Source organism: Carlito syrichta, unplaced genomic scaffold, assembly GCF_000164805.1.
Source record: "Carlito syrichta isolate Samal-C Ts95f unplaced genomic scaffold, Tarsius_syrichta-2.0.1 Scaffold303669, whole genome shotgun sequence".
Taxonomy (NCBI): Eukaryota; Metazoa; Chordata; class Mammalia; order Primates; family Tarsiidae; genus Carlito; species Carlito syrichta.
This window is the reverse complement of record NW_007247765.1, coordinates 1,070,424-1,089,075: the sequence shown is the minus strand read 5'-3', so window position 1 is coordinate 1,089,075 and position 18,652 is coordinate 1,070,424. Positions and strand designations below refer to the sequence as shown.

Here is an 18,652-nt window from a genome sequence, read left to right as displayed (position 1 = left end):
TATACAAGGGGGGATGATCAAAAAAAGACCAAAATTATCTTTTGAAGGGCAGGCCCTTTGTATTCCAGGCTTCCCCTGCTAGGTGAGTGTTCTAGGAACTCATCAGCATCCATGTACCAGCTAGCGTTGTTGTGAGAGGCTGCATTTGACTTTTAATGTTTTTTTTTTTCTTTTGAGATTCTTTCAACACATTTGCCCATTTCATGATGGGTGATTTACAAGCGTACCTGCCTACAACTCACTGAATGTTCAGCAGTTTTTGGCCAAAAACAGCATGATCCCCATACCCCACCCTCCCTTATTCACCCGATCTCTCCTTGAGTGACTTTTTTGTTTGTTTCCGTGGATGAAAAAATTCCTCAAAGGGAAACATTTTGCTGATGTGGAAGAGATGAAACAAAAAATGGCAGAAGCACTAAAAGACATCCAAATGGACAATTTCAAAAACTGTTCTGAGCAGTGGGAAAAGTGTCTCAATAGGTGTATTGCATCCAACGGAGAGTACTACTACCATATAATACAATTTATTTATTTTAATAAATAAATTCCAGGGTTTTGGGGTACCTCCCATAGTTTATCCATCTCCCTCATTGACACAGAGTAAGGCACAGCTGGTAAACTGAGACTGTCCTGTCCAAATAACCCTGTTCTTTGCTTGACTCTGGAACCAAATGAGTGTACTTGATTGAGAAAGAATGAGATCCTCTCCATTAAAATGGAGAGAACAGAGAACAGCCAGAGCTGGGGAGAGTCCCCCAGCCCACTGCCACCCCATTCCCTCACCCTTACCCTCCAGGCCGCGTGCAAAGTATTTCCAGCTGGGCCCCTCACTGAGACAAAGGTGACTATCACTACCACATTAAGGCATGTTACTCCCTAGGACCGAAGTACAGCATGGGTTTGGAGGAGATTTTCTAAGACATTAGAGGAAAAGGATGCCCCTCCAGCCCACTCTGCCCGCCTGTGGCTTGAAGCCATGGCTTTTATTTGTAGGTGAGGACCTGAACCCCGAAGTTTTCCTAACTTGCTGTATTTCCTCCATCTGAGAGAGAAGCTTGGCTTCTGCAGCATTACATTAGGTTGTGATTTCCGACAACTGTGTAAGGAAGGGAAGAGGGAATGGTGGGGCCAGGTGGGCACTCCTTCAGGACATGTAAGCCTGTGAGCTTGCGTCTCTATGTCTCCCACCCACCCACCCAATGAGAGTCTTCCCTGCCAGAACCCGGTTGTAAGAGCTACAACGCAGAGAGCAGGCGCTGGCATGGCTGGTCTGCCCTTGCATTAATTAACCTGCCCTCTGCCCATCAGACCCAGATGTTGAGGATAATTATGGGATGCAACTGAAACACCGACTTTTTGGAGGTCTTGTCTTTTGCCCATAGGAGATGAAGGGTTTTCTTGTCCCTCTGCCTCCATTTCATTATGCCTTCCAGAAATTTCACACTGCTTCATTCTTCTTGTAGAAAGCCCTCCTAGATTTTCAGGACTGCTGTGGATTTATTTTTTACACGAATAGTTCTGATATTTCATTGGGAATTAGGGACCAGGGACCTGGAATGTGCAGGTTCCTTCAATAATCCTGAACCAAAACTAGTATTTTCCTCCTGCTCCCTCCAGGCCCCCTGCCACACGACTCCTGTTCTACCAGTCCGTCCTTGTCAAGAACTGTCTTCCTGAGTGGATCAGAGCAGGCCACTTCCTGCTTTTAAAATCAAGGTGGTTCTATAATGCATTATCTTACACGCATTTTGTGTAGTGAGAACACAAAATCTACTCTCTCAGCAATATTTAAGTAGGCAACACATTGTTATCTGTAAGTCACCTATTGTACAATAGATCTCTTGAGCTTATTCTTTCTAATTGAATTTTGTATTTTTGACCAACATCTCCTCAATCGCTCCCCCAATGTTTATTAGTTTTTAAAAGATATACTATAGCTTCAACTGTAAACTTAATATCAGCTGGAGTCTTCTGATCTCTTAAAACCCAAGATAAAAGAACCACATATGCCCCATTTTTATATCTTATTGAATGGCAAAGACCTCTCCATTTGCCAGACAATTGTCCGGGATGCCTCTCTTGCCTGTGTTCCAGGTCATCTCAAATATTATAAATTTTTTAAGTAAATAAAAGAAAAAATAGAAATTAACAACAACAAAGAAACGACGTGGCACCTCACCACAAAAACAAAGCTCAGCTCCTAGCAAGTCATCTGGGTCCTTTCTAGGTGGCACCAAAGTGTTTTCCAATGTGCTGTTTATGTAACTGTCTCTCCACATCACCTTTCAGTTTCTAACACAGCAGAAGTGACCTCCCACTCACTTGCTGGGCCTGCCACGTGCCACCCACGGAAGGCATGTAGACACATTGAGTTCCTTCACCTCTACTTCTACCCATACCATGGTCAACAAACATTTGCTTTGAATTTTTTGCGTCTATTTTTACTTTGTTTTAGAAATTAAGACTAAATAATCATGACATATGACCCTAGACTTTCACAACTCAGAATTTTAACATCAGCAGTATGGTTTTCAGAGCACATCATGTTTGTTTATCTTTCTAAATTTTTATTTTTTAAATATATTTTATTTTAAAGATGTGGGTACAATCCAGGATTAGGTATACAAGTGGACATACAACATCATTTTTAAAAATTGTTTTTTGCTGGGCTCGATGGCTCAGCCTGTAATCCTGCACCTTTGGGAGGCTGAGGTGAGTGGATTGCCTGAGCCCACGGGTTCGAGACCCACCTGGGCAGCAAGACCTCATCTCTACAATAAATAAAAAAAAAATCAGCCGGGCATGGTAGCACATGCCTGTAATTCCAGCTACTTGGAAGGCTGAGGCAGAAGGATAGCCGGAGCCCAGCAGGTCAAGGCTGCAGTGGCCGGGAGCAGCCACTGCACTCCAGTCTGGGCGACAAAGTGAGACTCCAACTCAAAAAAAAAAAAAAAAAATTATTTTTCATCTTGTCCCATAAAATTTTGCTATGTATCCTATCACCAAAAATGTGCTTAAGTATTGTGAAGGTTTTGCTAAGCAGATTAACTTTTTACACAGCATGTCTAACAATCTATGTATTAAAGTAATATTGTTGCCAATATGAAGGTTTTATTGGCTGATCCTCTTGGGGTTCTTTTATTGCCCATTTTTCACTGTTTAAGATGTGCACTTATCGTGAATGATAGTTATCGCTGTAGTTTCAGCTTAACTCTACTTTACTATGACAGACTAGAACTTTGGATGTGTTGACATTCTGTGTCGATGTTACTGCTGCAGATACTGCTGTCGTTTGCTCATCGTGGTAGAGCTGGGAAGAGAGGAGCCTAATATTCCATGAATGGAAAATGCACGAATAATATAATTTATTGCTTTTTATCATCAATGGCGAGGACCTCACAAATTCGTTCTTGTTGTTAGTATGTCACTTCCATCCCCTAATTTGGCTTGTTTCCTATTTGTATAGGGAGAGAAAAGTAAAGACGCGCCTTTTGGGGATCCTGTGGGCCTGAAATTCCCAGAGTGGAACACTCCAAGAGACTCTCACTGCCACCTTTCCCACAGCCCCAGAGCCATTGAGCACGCCTATCAGTATGGGGGGACGGCCAACAGCCGCCAGGAGTTTGAGCACTTGAGAGGAGATTTCGGTGAAAAGTAAAGTAACACACTGAACTTGTAGGACCTTAGTGACACAGCCGGGCTCCATCCTTGGTTGCCATGTGTCATCTTTTTTCTTATGCTCTTTCCTTCCTGTGCCATATTAATCCTATTATTTTAGCATAAAATAGATACTGAAGAGTACATGGTTCCTGCTTTTCAGGAAATGATATTCTCTGCGACTTTCCCCCAGATGTAAGGTGCATAAAATGTGTTGGATCAAAAGGAAAGGCAACCCAGGCGAGGAAGACAGAGCAGATTTCAGATGACTCATCATTGAGTCTTGGGTCACCTTCCCTCCCCACACAGATCACTTTCAGACTGTCCATGGGGATACATTTGAGCTGCTGAAAGCATCATAAGACACTGAAAATGCAAACATGTTCAGATGTCCATGACCTTCCAGCTGTCTCAGGCCCATCACCTTCCAGGGTTTCACAAATCTCCATGTGATGTGATACTATTGGAGATTTATTTTTATAGTTTTAGCACCCATTTTTATATGGCTCTTCCATAGCTCTTTCAAACATTCACATGGTCAATGCACTCAATAAGAAACTGCTATTGCCTTCTGTTCACTACTTGCCTAATAGGCAGAATTGGTATTTTATATTATTCAGGAATAGCTTAGAGTTAATTAAATTAGAAGTTATCCCAATAAATTTTTCTTGACCATAGCCTGAAGCTAAATTTCAGGAAAGTTTTGTTTAATTTCTGCATACTCGGGTGGCTGCTTTTAACATGTGATAGCCATCAATTAATTTTTACTAGGAAAGAAATGTAACCTGTATTTTTAGACAGTACACAAGTGATATGATTTCTATGTAAATGTCTATATGCATATTAATTACTCACTAGTATTTTATCTAAATGGATAAGCTTCTTTAACATATAGATTTTTACTAAATTACAAACATATTACTAAAGCAAGACACAATAAGATTCTTAACTGAAGCAACACTTCTTTAAATGTGGGATGTCTCTGTTATATAAGTAGAGAAGAATTTAAATTTTTGAACTAGCCGTGCTTACCAAATATTCATTAATAATACTAAGTATGGAATAATTAGAAGTAATATTGCTTGGGGTTAGATAGAATGGCTATTTCTTTCTTCTTTCTTATGCTGTATTATTTTGAGAAGTTAGAGATGATCTTCAATCTCATTTTACATATAAGCTTTTTCTTTTCGTTTACCAGATCTCAGTTTTCCATTCGTCTGAAAACTCGTTCCTCTCATGGGATGATTTTCTATGTCTCAGATCAAGAAGAGAATGACTTCATGACTCTATTTTTGGCCCATGGCCGCTTGGTTTTCATGTTTAATGTTGGCCACAAGAAACTGAAGATTAGAAGCCAGGAGAAATACAATGATGGACTGTGGCATGATGTAAGTCAAAGGCAGAGGACAGATAGCATTATCAACATCATCACCTTTGTCAAACAGACTGACATAGCCATGCCCCGCCACTGGTCTCTTTAGAAATATCCTCTTTAAAATTCTGCTGCTGTACACTCAGAGCTCAATTTCAGAAACTTGTATTCATTCCTTATAAAAAGCGTGAAACATACCACTTTTAAAAGGATACAGGCTGTGTAATTATTGTAACCAAAGGCTTGGTAGTCATCACAATCTGAAGTTTGGTTTCTAATGATTTCTCACTTAACTTTCTTTCCACTGTTTATAGATTCTTAATTTTCAACAATTATTACTGTCTTTTATAGGCTGAGCTATGGAAGATATGAAGCGAAGAGAAAATCAGTTAGGAAGACAGGGTAACATGGATGGGTGGCAGATAAGTGTCGAAAGAAATCAGTGGGTGTGTAACAGCGAGAGGAGGCCATGAGAGATGCATCACAATTAATTACAAGAAGTTTGAGAGGGGCAGAACGCAGGGACTGCTCAGGAGTGAAGTCCTCACAGAGAGCTCAGCTAAATATTCAGAAATCAAGCCCATAGTTTTAAGTCATTCCATCTAGAGAGTCAGAAAATACCTGAGTGATCTTTTGATTCTAAGGTAGTATGAGATGAAAAATGTTTCAGGGGTGTTAATTATCATGAAAATTTATGTCTCAAAGGGATTTTATTTGTTTAGCAAACACCCATACTCTCAATGTAAAGAGATACCAAAAAAAGATCACTTCCTCTAATACATGAAGGGCTAAATCAGAGGTGAGCAGGGAAAATACACCAAGGTATATGAAGCAAGGAGGCAGAAACAGAACCTGGTGAAGGCGTGCGAGGTACAGCAGCACAGAATCAGTGAGGGATACAGTTTCTGTCACTCCAAAAACTGGATTGCTAGGAGCCTACTAAACAGAGGACAAACTCCAAGCCTTCAGAGAGAGAACCCCTGTTTTAATAAAATCTCTGAAGACTCCCCAGCACTGCCCTAGCAGAGTTGAAAGCACAGCCCCATCCGTGGGATGTCCCCAGTATGTGCCATTATCCTTTTCTCCGTCCAGGTGATATTTATTCGGGAAAAGAGCAGTGGCCGACTGGTAATTGATGGTCTTCGAGTCCTAGAAGAAAGCCTTCCTCCTACCACAGCTACCTGGAAAATCAAGGGACCCATTTATTTGGGAGGTGTGGCCCCCGGGAGGGCTGTGAAAAATATCCAGGTAAGCCAAGAGTGACTGGGTAGACCCTTGACCTTCAGAGTTAGAAGTTCACTTAATCGATGCCCTTGTTGTACAGATTGGGGAACCAGCACAAGTGAAATTGTAGTTTGGCTGGAGATGGGCTATTAGTAAGCACTGTCCCATGGCCTGGAGAAGGGCTATCAGTAAGCACTGCTCCGTGGGCTGGCTGACTGGCTGACTGCCCTGTGGCATCACAAAATCAGAAGTGATCTTTTGATTCTAAGGTAGATGCTAGATGAAAAAAGTTTCAGAGGTGTAAATTATCATGAAAATGTGTCAGATCCCAAAGGGATCTTATTTGCTTAACAAGTACCCATACTCTTTTTTTTTTTTTTTAATTTTAAATATGTGGGATACAATTCAGGGTTGGAGCCAGGTTCAGTGGCTCAGCCTGTAATCCTGCGCCTTTGGGAGGCTGAAGTGAGTGGATTGCCTGAGTCCGCGGGTTCGAGACCCACCTGGGCAGCGAGACCTCATCTCTACAATAAATCAAAAAATCAGCCGGGCGTGGTAGCGCATGCCTGTAATTCCGGCTACTCGGAAGGCTGAGGCAGAAAGATCGCCGGAGCCCAGCAGGTCGAGGCTGCAGTGGCCGGGAGTGGCCACTGCACTCCAGTCTGGGCGACAGAGTGAGACTCCAACTCAAAAAAAAAAAAAAAACACAATTCAGGGTTGGGTATACAAATGTTCACTATGCAGGTACCCTTGTTGATGAGGTGTGACCCCCCCCCATACTCTTAATGTAAAGAGATACCAAAAAAGAAAGCAAGTCATTTCACTATATATTATTGAATGAAAGAAAGTTTCAGATCATTACGTAAACTACAATTCCTTTTTTTACACACACACACACACGATTTGTAAATGTACAAGGTAATGGAGTTGCCCCAGGAAGAAGTAAGAATATAGTAAGAAACATATTATTTTTGTAATTTAAAAATTAAAAATATTGTAACTTTTAAAATATTTAACAAAGAGAATACATCAAACGACTAAAAATAAATATATGTTTGATGTTAGCACAGTGTTAAAAACACATTTCTGAGATCCATTAATAGATTTTAGATAAGGCAGAAAAGATGGTTTGCAGTGTAATTAGATTTTAGGTAAGCAGCACCTAATTCCATGACAATCTATTTAAAAAATTTCCAAATGCAATATAAAATCAGTTGCCTAAAGTGTCCCAAGTTGCACATTCTGTGATATGATAAACTCTCAACCACAAAAACAGCTAATGAAACCAGAAATGCAAGCTTTCTGCTGTTCATTCAGCTATGATAAGGTTAAGAACTTTGCTAGCCCTCATCAGCATGAGGGGACATTGGGCACAGCTGTCATTCTTGAAGGAAAACAAAGGAAGCAAAGTAGGGTGTGTGTGTGTGTGTGTGTGTGTGTGTGTGTGTGTGTGTGTGTGTGTGTGTGTTGGAATCTCACTCTGTTGCCCAGGCTGGAGTGCAGTGGCGCAATCACGGCTACCGCACCTCTACCTGCTGGGTTTAGGTGATCCTTCCTGCTTCAGCATTCCAAGTAGCTGGAACTACAGGTGTGCACCACCACACCTGGCTAAGTTTTTTGATTCATTGTGGAGACGAGGTCTCACCAAGTTGCCCAGGCTGGTCTCGAGCCCCTTGGCTCAGGCAATCCTCTCACCTTGGCCTCCCAAAGTGCTGGGATGACAGGCATTAGCCACCATGCCTGGAATAGTAGGAAACGTCTAATAAACAATTTGGAAACCATAGCTGCAATTAATTAACAAGGTGTTATGTAAAAATTCCTGTAGCTTAATTACTGCAGGTTGAAATTATCAAATAAATAATCCCAGCTTCCAAGAACAAGTTAAAAAGCAACTACCGGCCAGACATGGTGACTCAAGCCTGTAAATCCAACACTTTGGGAGGCCGAGGTGAGAGGACTGCCTGAGCCCACAGGTTTGAAACCAGCCTGGGCAACTTGGCAAGACCTCATCTCTATAATAAATCAAAAAATTAGCCAGGCATGATAATGTGGACCTGTAGTACCAACTACTTGGAAGACTGAGGCAGAAGGATCGCCTGACCCCAGCAGGTCAACGCTGAGGTAGCAGTGAGCATGCCAATGCACTCCAGCCTGGGCGACAGAGTGAGACTCCAACTCCAAAAAAAAAAAAAAAAGCAACTACCTAGGAAAACACTGATCCTTCAGATGGCTAAAATAAGGACAAGGGATGACCTGACTTCTTGCAGCATTCAAACCCCTCAACTATTTGGTTCACCTTTGTTTAGAAAATGGACTTTACAAGCTGTCTTCTTCTCCCAGATTAATTCAGTTTACAGCTTCAGCGGCTGCCTCGGCAATCTCCAGCTCAATGGCGCCTCTATCAGCTCTGTTTCGCAGACGTTCAGCGTGACCCCCTGCTTCGAAGGGCCCATGGAAACAGGAACTTACTTTTCCACAGAAGGAGGATACGTCATTCTAGGTAACATGATGTGTTTAAAACATCAATCACTAGATGTTTCTTTCCTGGAGATGGCTGCCAGGGACTGTCAGGCCCAGAGTCAAAACTGAGGGATACCCAACTGAGCCCTGAGATGACTTCTTTCTGCAAAGACCCCCTTTCTCCCCTCCCCCTTTCCCACACCTGTCTGGCCAGAGCTCCTCCACAGCTGCCCAGCACCTGGATGCATTCCTTAGAGCATCCCATGCTGCCCCAGGCCTGGCTCAAACCAATTCCTGGCCACCTTGCTCCTCCACATCTTGCTCTGCTCCCTCTTAGCGCAAGCCGCTGTCCCTACTAAGAAAAGCCCCACTTCCTGCCCCTGACCTGCAACACCAGCAGACAACTCTAGCCTTCCGAAACTCCATTTCTGGATTTTTATTCTCCTCCACCGTGACTCTTTCACTCATTCATTCAACAGTTTTTATAGTATGCCTCCTGCGTGGCAGTTCCTATGCCAGATGACGGAACAAGATGCTTTGAAAAGTAAAAAGCAGGCTGAGTGTGGGGCTCACACCTGTAATTCCAACACTTTGGGAGGCCAAGGTAGGAGGATTGCTTGAGCCCGGGGTTTGAGTCCAGCCTAGGCAACATAGCAAAACCTCATCTCTACAAAATTAAAGTAAATAAAATCCTAACAGACCACACACACTCATCTTCCAATGCAATCCAACAAATGTGCATTGGATGTGGGGAAGCTGGGAAATGGGTATTAAGCTGCATGTTCCCTGCCCACAAGGCACTTGGGGACTTTGGCCATCCCCTGAATAAAGAAATGACAATGTGCCAAGTGCACTTTTTAAACCACCACCCTGCCAGGTAAAATACTCAGAGGTCACAGTTACCCTTGTCCAGCTCACAATTTCTCTTTCTGTCTCTGCCCCACCCGCCTTTACCCCTCCTAAAACACCTACACGCACATTTCTCAGCCCTTCGCTGAATGTCAGTGATGATAATTTCAAACGCATAGCTAACTGCACAATTCATGTAATAATCCACAAACATTAACTCATAGCAGAAAAAATCAGAAAGTGATTTAAAGGAGACACACCAAGTGAACGTTGTTAAGATGCTCGGGTCCGTGATGGTCTCATGAATGCAGCTACACTTAGTAAGACTCCTCTTAGGTCCTGAGTAGTAGCCTCTCAGTGTTTCTGCGGCCCTCACCTTCTCTCCACTGGAATGCTCTGCAGCACTGGCGCCAGTTCAGCTTTTGTTTAAGAATTATCTTAAAATACAAGTCCACTCAAGTCTCACTCAGGGACTGCACTGACGTCAGCACATCAGGATTGGAGCCCCTCCCCTCCCAGTGACCCTACACTCCAGCACTGGATCCCCTCCCCACGCGCCATGCCTCCTTCCACCCTTGTGGGGAACATCAGTCACACTGGCCTTCACCTGCCCTGCAAGCGTCCCAGCCTCTACCTGCATGCAAGCTACTTTCTCTGCCCAGACTGTCCTGTCCTCCTCACTTGTGAAATACTAAATGGTGCTGCTAGTTGGAAGTACCATCTCCTCCCCTGGCCTCCCATAACACAGAAAGTATTTTTGGTGTGCTATTCACAACCCCACACCCCAAGACAGGAGTGATGTGTTAGTTATAGTCATTCCCCACATAGCTTTCCACAGTGAGCCGACAGGGACACACCACTTTCTGCTTATCTGTGAAAAATGCATCAAGCTTTCAAAAACAGATGCAAAAATGTATAATGACAAAATCACACCAGAGTTCCTAAATGTATTTTGCTGTTCCTGAGAGTTTATGGTATTTCTCTCCACAGATGAGTCTTTCAATATTGGGTTGAAGTTTGAAATTGCATTTGAAGTCCGTCCCAGAAGCAGTTCCGGGATCCTTGTCCATGGCCACAGTGTCAATGGGGAGTACCTCAATGTCCACATGAGAAATGGGCAGGTAGCGTCTTAGAGTGGCTAACAATTTGTCTCGTCTGACCCTGGGTTCCAGATCTGAAGCAGATTTATTTCACAGAATTATTTCATCAGTCTTTTCTAACTAGAAAACAAAATAGGGAAGTTGTTACATGAAATTGAAATGGGGGCAATATTTGGATTCAGATTTATATGCTGAAAATTGACTTTATTAGAGCAAAGAGTCATGAAAATAAGGAAAAATTACAAGACAGAGATCACCCATAACAACATAAAGTGTTTTAACAAAATAATTAGAACTTTTTTCACCAAATGGAAGCAGCAAACATACCCAATTATCGAAAGCAACAGTAGAACATGTCTTTCTAAATATCTGTATGTACATAAACTAAAATATGTACACATATCTGATATAACATATAATCTATACATACACATGTTATTCTCGATCGCTAGAAATAAAACAAGTATGTTATAATTAAACACCACTTTCATCCTAAAATATTACTAAAGAATATTCATGAAGGTATTCAGATATTAAGTTAGATACATCTAACTTAATGTAACAGATTTTTATTTGGGTTCTAGCACATTCTATTAAATTATATTAAACCATATAAAAATAAAACATATCCTTACACGGTGCTTACTATGTGTCAGGTACCATTCTAAATGGTTTATGTGGATTTAACTTATTTGATCTTCCCTATAGTTATATATTAGTTATATATGTTAATACTGTTATTTTACACATCAAAAAACTGAGGCAGAGAGTAAGGTGAATAGAGGAGCAGCCGTCTGGCTTTAAAGGCCATGCTCTTTACCAACACTGTAACCTGCTTCATCTAACTTGCCCTATCTTTAGAAGTTAAAGGAATTCATTCTGTTTCTTGGTGTCTGTCTCTCTCTCTCTCTTTCTCTCTCTCTCTCTCTCTCTCTCTCTCTCTCTCTCTCTCTCTCTCTCTCTCTCCCTCTCTCTATTTGGATCATTTTCTTCTCTCTCCAAGGAGCACCCCAGTTTATACGATTTCTATAGCCAACCAAAGAGTGACCCCTTGTGTTCTAACTGCAAAGCTAACCTTATGTGGATATTTGTTAAAGGATTGCTTCACTGTGGTAGATTATGTAAGAAACTCCATTTTATCATGATGAGGAGAAACTAAATTATATGGCGTGTGTGCCCTATCTTTTGCAGGTCATAGTGAAAGTCAATAATGGCATCAGAAATTTTTCCACCTCGGTAACACCCAAGCAGAGCCTGTGTGATGGCAGATGGCACAGAATTACAGGTGAGAAATGCGGAGGGTCCTGCATGTTCTTTACAAAGGCAAACCTGCACGCCACCTGGGTGACGACCCAGCGGGGCTCAGACTAGCGCTTATTTGACAGGTGATGGATGATAGTCTAAATGTAGCCAGGGAAAGAGAATCAAGTGTTCTACTGAAACGTGTATGCTGAATCTACATGTGATTTAAGAATTGCTGGCTGGGCTCAGTGGCTCAGCCTGTAATCCCAGCACTTTGGGAGACCAAGGCTTGTGGATTGCCTGAGCCTGCAGGTTTAAGACCAACCCAGGCAATTTGGCGAGACCTCATCTCTACAGTAAATAAAAAATTAGCCAGGCATGGTAGCACATGCCTGTAGTTCCAGCTACTTGGAAGGCTGAAGCTGAAGAATCACAGGAGCCCAGCAGGTCGACACTGGGGTGGCTGTGAGTGTGCCACAGCACTCCAGCCTGGGCGACAGAGTGAGACTCCAACTCAAAAATAAAAAAGAAAAGAAGAATATTGCTGCCAAATTAGTGTTGTGTTTTTAAGTAAAGCAAAATTTATGGAGCAAAAAATGCAGCCCAAGAGTACCCTAAATATTCTCTCAAAGGGAAATGTTATGTGATTGCTGTGTTAGACATTGTTAGACACTGATGCTTTCAGTGATGCAGAAGCAAGTGTGGGGTTTTGTTCTAGAACAAATGAAAGCCATAACTGTGATAAATTGGTCTCTTTCATGTGAAAGCTTGTCGCTCCAGTGCCGCTTATGACCAGCCTTTGCCCTGTATTTCAGTTATTAGAGATTCCAATGTGGTTCAACTGGATGTGGACTCGGAAGTGAACCATGTGGTTGGACCTCTGAATCCAAAACCCGTTGATCAAAGGGAGCCTGTGTTTGTTGGAGGTGTTCCAGGTAGGTTGTGTTGAAAGGGAAAAGCTTTCAACAGCCAGCAAGTTCTCATAATGGTTATTATGGTGTTAGGAGTTGAGCCATGAGTTTCATAATCCACCTGATAACTTGGAGGATTTTATATACAGTGTCCTTGAATAGGAAAAAGCACCACAAAGTGATACATGAGAACTAGATCCCAGCATCTTCACCAGTAGATACGGCTCTCCCCTTGCCATCTGATTATTTTCTCTATTTCCTTTATGTCCCCTCCACATATATTACACACAGTGAAACACATCCTCTATTTTACCTCTAAAACCGAGAAGATCCATTTACTATCACTGCTCTAGGCTTTGAGAACTGGGGAGGATTAGAAGCATGCTGATAATCACCCCCTTCCTCAGTAGGAAGTAATGCACAGTTCTTTCTGTGATTAGTCTGAATTGTAAAAGCAGCTGCAGACCTTAAAAAGTTGTTCCTATGTAGCGACATTCCCTGAGAGAGGCTCCCAGCTGCAGTTCTGTCGCCACCATCAGTCACCCCTGCTGTCCTCTGACAAGAATGGTGACAAGAGGACACTGTGGACCTTTCACAGTAGTTCTAGCCTCTGAAGCAAGGACCATGTCCTTATGTCGATGCATTTGTTTTTACACATTTCACTGATTTGGAAAACCTGCATGCCAACGCTGGAAGGAAGTATAGACGAGAGAGACAAGCCAGCTTTATATCTGGGACGTGGTGGGGATTTTATTTATTGATACATCATAGTTGTACATATTGGAGGTACATGTGTGATATTTTGATACTTGTATACAATGTGTAATGATCAAATCAGGAAAACCTATCACCCAAAACATCTTTTATTTTTGTTGGGAACATTACAGTTCTTCTCTTCTATTTTGAAATAGACAATAAACTATTCTTGACTGTAATTTCCCTACTGTACTGTCAGATACTAGAACTTAATCCTTCCATCCATTGTATTTTTTTTACCCATTAACTAACTTCTCTTCAGCTCCCTTCCCCCTTCCGCTCCCAGCCTGATAGCCACCAGCCACACTCTATCGCCACGAGATCTACTTCTTTAGCTCATACGAGGGGGACCCGGAGAAACCCGGAATTGATTAAAAATTGGGGATGTTTTCTCACATGTTAAAACGTCAGTCACCTTCAAGGTGCTCTCCACTGCATGCAACACACCTGTCAAGACACCTTTCCCCCTGCTCAAAACAGCTTTTGCACTCATCACGTTTGAGGCCTTTTTAGTCATCTTCAAACAATCTTTTTGTTTCATCTCTTTCACATGGGCCGAACATTCCCCTTAGGGGATTGTCTTCATCCAGGAAACCAAAGAAAAGTTGCTCGGGGCGCGATCGGGTGAACAGGGAGAGTGGGGCACAGGAGTCATGCCATCTGAGGTCCGAAACTGCCGAATGCTCAGTGTGATGTGGGCAGGTTGTTCTTGTAAGTCACTCGTCGTGAAATGGGCAAACACACTGAAGAATCTCCACACACACACACACAAATTAACTGAAGCCTAACGCGGCTACTCACAACAACACTGGCAGTTACGCTGATGTCGATGGGTTCCTAGAACGTTTACTTAGCAAGGAAGCCTGTACTACAAGGGGCTCCAAAAGATAATTCCAGTTTCTTGGGGTCCCTCCTCGTATATATAAGTGAGAACATGTGATATTTATCCTTCGGTACCAGGCTTGGTGGGGATTTTAGTGAACTTCAAACTAGATTATTTTAGACTGTCCCATAAAGGCAGACAATGCTTTAAAGGAGAGCAAGAAAGCACAAATAAAATTAAGCATCTGACCTTAAATGGAAACAACTAAGCCCTCTTCTTAATTTTTTAATACTAATACTGACAGTATTCGATCCTCAAAAAGCAACTCTTCCTCTCTCACTTTCTCCATCCACTCCCTTCTCCATTCCCCAGTCTCCTCTTCCTGTTCCTGGTTTCAGTTATTTTTTTTTCTTTTAATTTTCTTGTAGAAATGGGGTCTCACTATATGGCCCAGGTTGGTCTCAAACTCCTGGGCTCAAGCCATCCTCCCCCCTCAGCCTCCCAAAGTGCTGGGATTACAGGCGTAAGCCAGCATACCTGGCCGCCACCGCTACACTTAATGCAGGTGGAAAACGTCCCACATCTGTTCTGATGCTTTTGCATGTTGCTTCCTTCCTAGAGTCACAACATAGTTTAAATACCTCACAGATTTCCAAGAGCCACCAGGACAGACTTCAGCATACCATGGGAGGTCCTGGATCACCTGTCTCCCAGCCCCTCCTTCAGGGTCTCCCCATGCATTCTGGAACTCGCAGTTCCCTGCATCTCGGTGATGCTCACTTGCTCCTTTGCACAAAGGCACAGGACCTCAGTTTCCAGGGAACGTTGCTCTGCCTTTCCTCCTCTAGTACCTTCTTAAGGACAACTTCTCCCATTCCTCCCCAAACCTACCTTCTGTTGATCTTAAGACTCATACACGCCCCTGTCTCCTCGATGTGTATGCAAACCACTGCTGGGGCAATTAGCACACAGCACTGTTGAAGCTGCCTAGTCCTTGCTGGCAGGGAAGATGCCTTCATCCAACACAAGGCATGAGTTGCCTGTTAAGCACTGTGCTAGGCTTCGTGGATGGACCAAACAAACATGGCCCCCTGGTGGACTTCAGAGTACTTGTTCTTTCTATGCACCCGATGTGCTAATCACATTGTTCAAATACACACTTTTATTTTTGCTTACTTGCTTTCACGGTCTGATCTCAGCTTCACACACTGCCAGCACCCTCACCACAAGAGTTGCTCAGGCTCACAGACTAGATGGGCATGTTGTGCCCGGTGCCCAGTTCAGCCTGCCCGAGACATGTAACACAGCGAGGTTCAGCTGCTGAACCAGCACACAGGGACCGGCAGGCAGAGGCCTCGACACCGGCCCACTACACCACTGCAGCTTTTAATTCCATCTAGAAAGCATTCCAGCACACCTAGAACAAAAGCAATTATGATTCAAGCTGAATGTAGTTAATTATATCATTTTGAGCTGATCCAGATTAATTTCATTAAAATCACATCAGAAACCAGGGCATTGCAGATAACAAAAAAGATCAGGCATCAATAAAACCCCTACTTGCTCTGGATTCTCTTGGGATCCCAGCCAGTTCCCCAATACTACTCAGAACCCTGGTGACTCTATTTCTGTCAATATAAAGCTAATGCATAGACCAGTATACCAGACAAGTCAACTTTAGTGTAAAATTTAAAAATCAAAATGAGAAGTTAAAGAATTTTAAGTCAACATAGCCCACACACAGGTCTAACCATTCATTCCTCTACTGAAAATCCTGCATTGTTCTCTATATAGAAATATTCCCTCTTAAAATCATGGCTTGTTTTATTCATCAACTGCCTAGGGTCCTAGAGCACAGAACAGTCACCACCCATAATTCACTGTGTGATAAATTATACAGACCATAATTGCTACATGAATTATGTTCTCCAGACGATTTCCTCCATTAACCAAAGGATAGCAAGTCTGGGCAGAACTAAAACCCATCTTCTAAAGCCAGTCTCCAAAATAAACTGAAGAATGAGATGTTTCTACCTTTACAATCTTTCCTGTTCTCTCATGTTTTATTCTGATGATGAAATACACCGAGCAGGCTTGAAGAATTTATACAGTTATACTAATCTAGAGACAATAAAAGGAATTGATCTCTTAGGCCCCTTCCCAGTCTAAAACTTTATGATTATCATTCTAAATATGAAATGCAATTTCCATGATTTATTTTCAGGACACAGCTTCTGCGTATTCTTACTCTGCATTGCTTAGAAAACTTATGACAGCTGCTTGCTGATATTGAATGTGCTGTCCTATTTTATGTTCTTTCCTGAGTTACTGATTTCTAAGTGTTTTCCATCCTTCATCTGCCATTGCTCACGTAGCTGTTCATAATAATAAGCTTTGACTAAATGGATTTTAATTTTATGCTATTTCTAAGCTCTCTAAATTGTTTTAAATTATATTGCTTCTAGCATCCCAACACATTTAATTGTGTCTGTACAATTAATAAGCATAGGCTTCTTCTAGATCTCTAATTAAGATAAAGGGAGAAATTTCCTCTGGCATACCACAAGGCACCTGTGGCCACACAAAAATGAGGCCAGTTATTATTACTCCATTTATAGTTCTTAAACCCCGAGTTCAGAAAAATTAAATTTTAGTTTCTTTGAATTCATTATTTTCTCATTATATGTTATGAGCTTGGCAAAAACATGGAGACTTAAGGGCAAAGAAAATGAATTAAGCAGAAACATTAAACAAGCCCAAAAATACTGTGGAAACTAAAATATATTTCCCCCTTCTCAGCAAAGCACTCAAAATAGTAAGGTCAAAGTGAAATTAACTTTACAAAGCTTAGACAGATCATGAGAATTCACTGCTGAGGCTTTACATTAAGTAGTAGGCTTCAGCCTTGGAAGACAGTTGCAAACCACAGAAATTTGGTCATGGAAACACGACAAAACCCTAAACAGCACATGTTCATATCACTCCAGAATAATGTTCCTAAAAAATGAGTCAGTGATAAACACATTCTACTTTTGACACATAAATCGTACTAGTGGTAGGAACAATTACTATGTATGCTTTCACCAAGAAGTAATATTTGGGCTTGCGATGCCTAAACTGTAATCTTTGTTTTTATTTCTTCTTCTCAGAGTCTCTACTGACACCACACCTGGCCCCCAGCAAGCCCTTCATGGGCTGCATCCGCCACTTTGTGATTGACGGGCGCCCAGTGAGTTTCAGCAAAGCAGCCCTGGTCAGTGGCGCCGTCAGCGTCAACTCTTGCCCGGCAGCCTGACATGACAAAGCACAGCCCGGCTCAAGCACAGAGTTCTCCAGAGCACTGAAATGAACGCAAAGCCAGCCAGGAGGAGCCATGACTCTTGCTTCTGCTGGAAGCCTCCACCTGGTTGAACAGGACTTAAACATCAGGGACTCATTCAGATCCTACCTTGGATCCAACATGTCTGCAGTGGACAACAGTTGAAGGAGTGGAAAGCATACTTGTGTTGAGAACACACTTAATTCCTACTGGTTAAATTACTGTTTCTGTTTCTAATAAAATAGAAGGAATTCTAAATAAACACTGGCACACATTTCTAAAGTGCGGCTAGATTCTCAGATGCATCCTTCTTTCAGGGAAAATAACCTTCCATTTATACCAAAAATCTTTGTCCTAAGCCAACTTCTTTATCTTGAAAAGATTGACTAATTTACATATAATCTAAAATTAGGTAATTGATTTGCTTTCAGTACTTTTGTTTGGTATCAGTATAACAATATTTTAGGTTTATAGTAGCAGTTATCATGGTTTAATAAAGTAAATTTCTAAAATATTATCAGAAAATGGTAGTATACTTTTTCAAGATTAAAAAAAAAGGAAATAAACAAACTACTTTGTTTCCTTCCTTGTCTCTTTAAATGTAAAATAAAACTGTACCTAAGGGGAGGCTCCTGTAGGGGATGATTATTACTGTCATTGTGTTCTGCAGGAATCATTAAGGACATCCTAGCAAAGAGAGAGGACAAAATCATAAAATTCCATCTAAAAGCATGAGTCCTTTTGTTGGAAGTTTGTTCTCCACAAACCTGCAACACAACTAGCCTTATTTCTAAAATGGGATAATCTTTTTTACAAGTAGCTATATTAATAAAGTCTAGAAAAAGAAGAATTGGCTTGAATAGCTGATGGAACATTAAAATATAAAAACTGAAAAAAGTATACATGAAAAGATAATCAACTCAGAAGACAGAATGAGGG

At 41.9% G+C, this 18,652-nt stretch overlaps 1 protein-coding gene across 1 annotated transcript in view; it reads left to right on the top strand.

The window, feature by feature from the left end:
- The window catches only part of LAMA4 (laminin subunit alpha 4), a 152,643-nt gene extending 134,645 nt beyond the window's left edge, over positions 1-17,998 (top strand). The window contains exons 31-38 of the mRNA XM_021712850.1: positions 3,467-3,654; positions 4,856-5,045; positions 6,122-6,277; positions 8,594-8,753; positions 10,553-10,683; positions 11,854-11,947; positions 12,720-12,839; positions 17,544-17,998. Coding sequence (XP_021568525.1) covers positions 3,467-3,654; positions 4,856-5,045; positions 6,122-6,277; positions 8,594-8,753; positions 10,553-10,683; positions 11,854-11,947; positions 12,720-12,839; positions 17,544-17,689 — 1,185 coding nt within the window. The 3' untranslated portion in view covers positions 17,690-17,998. The remainder of the gene's footprint in view (positions 1-3,466; positions 3,655-4,855; positions 5,046-6,121; positions 6,278-8,593; positions 8,754-10,552; positions 10,684-11,853; positions 11,948-12,719; positions 12,840-17,543) is intronic.
- Positions 17,999-18,652: the final 654 nt, after the last annotated feature.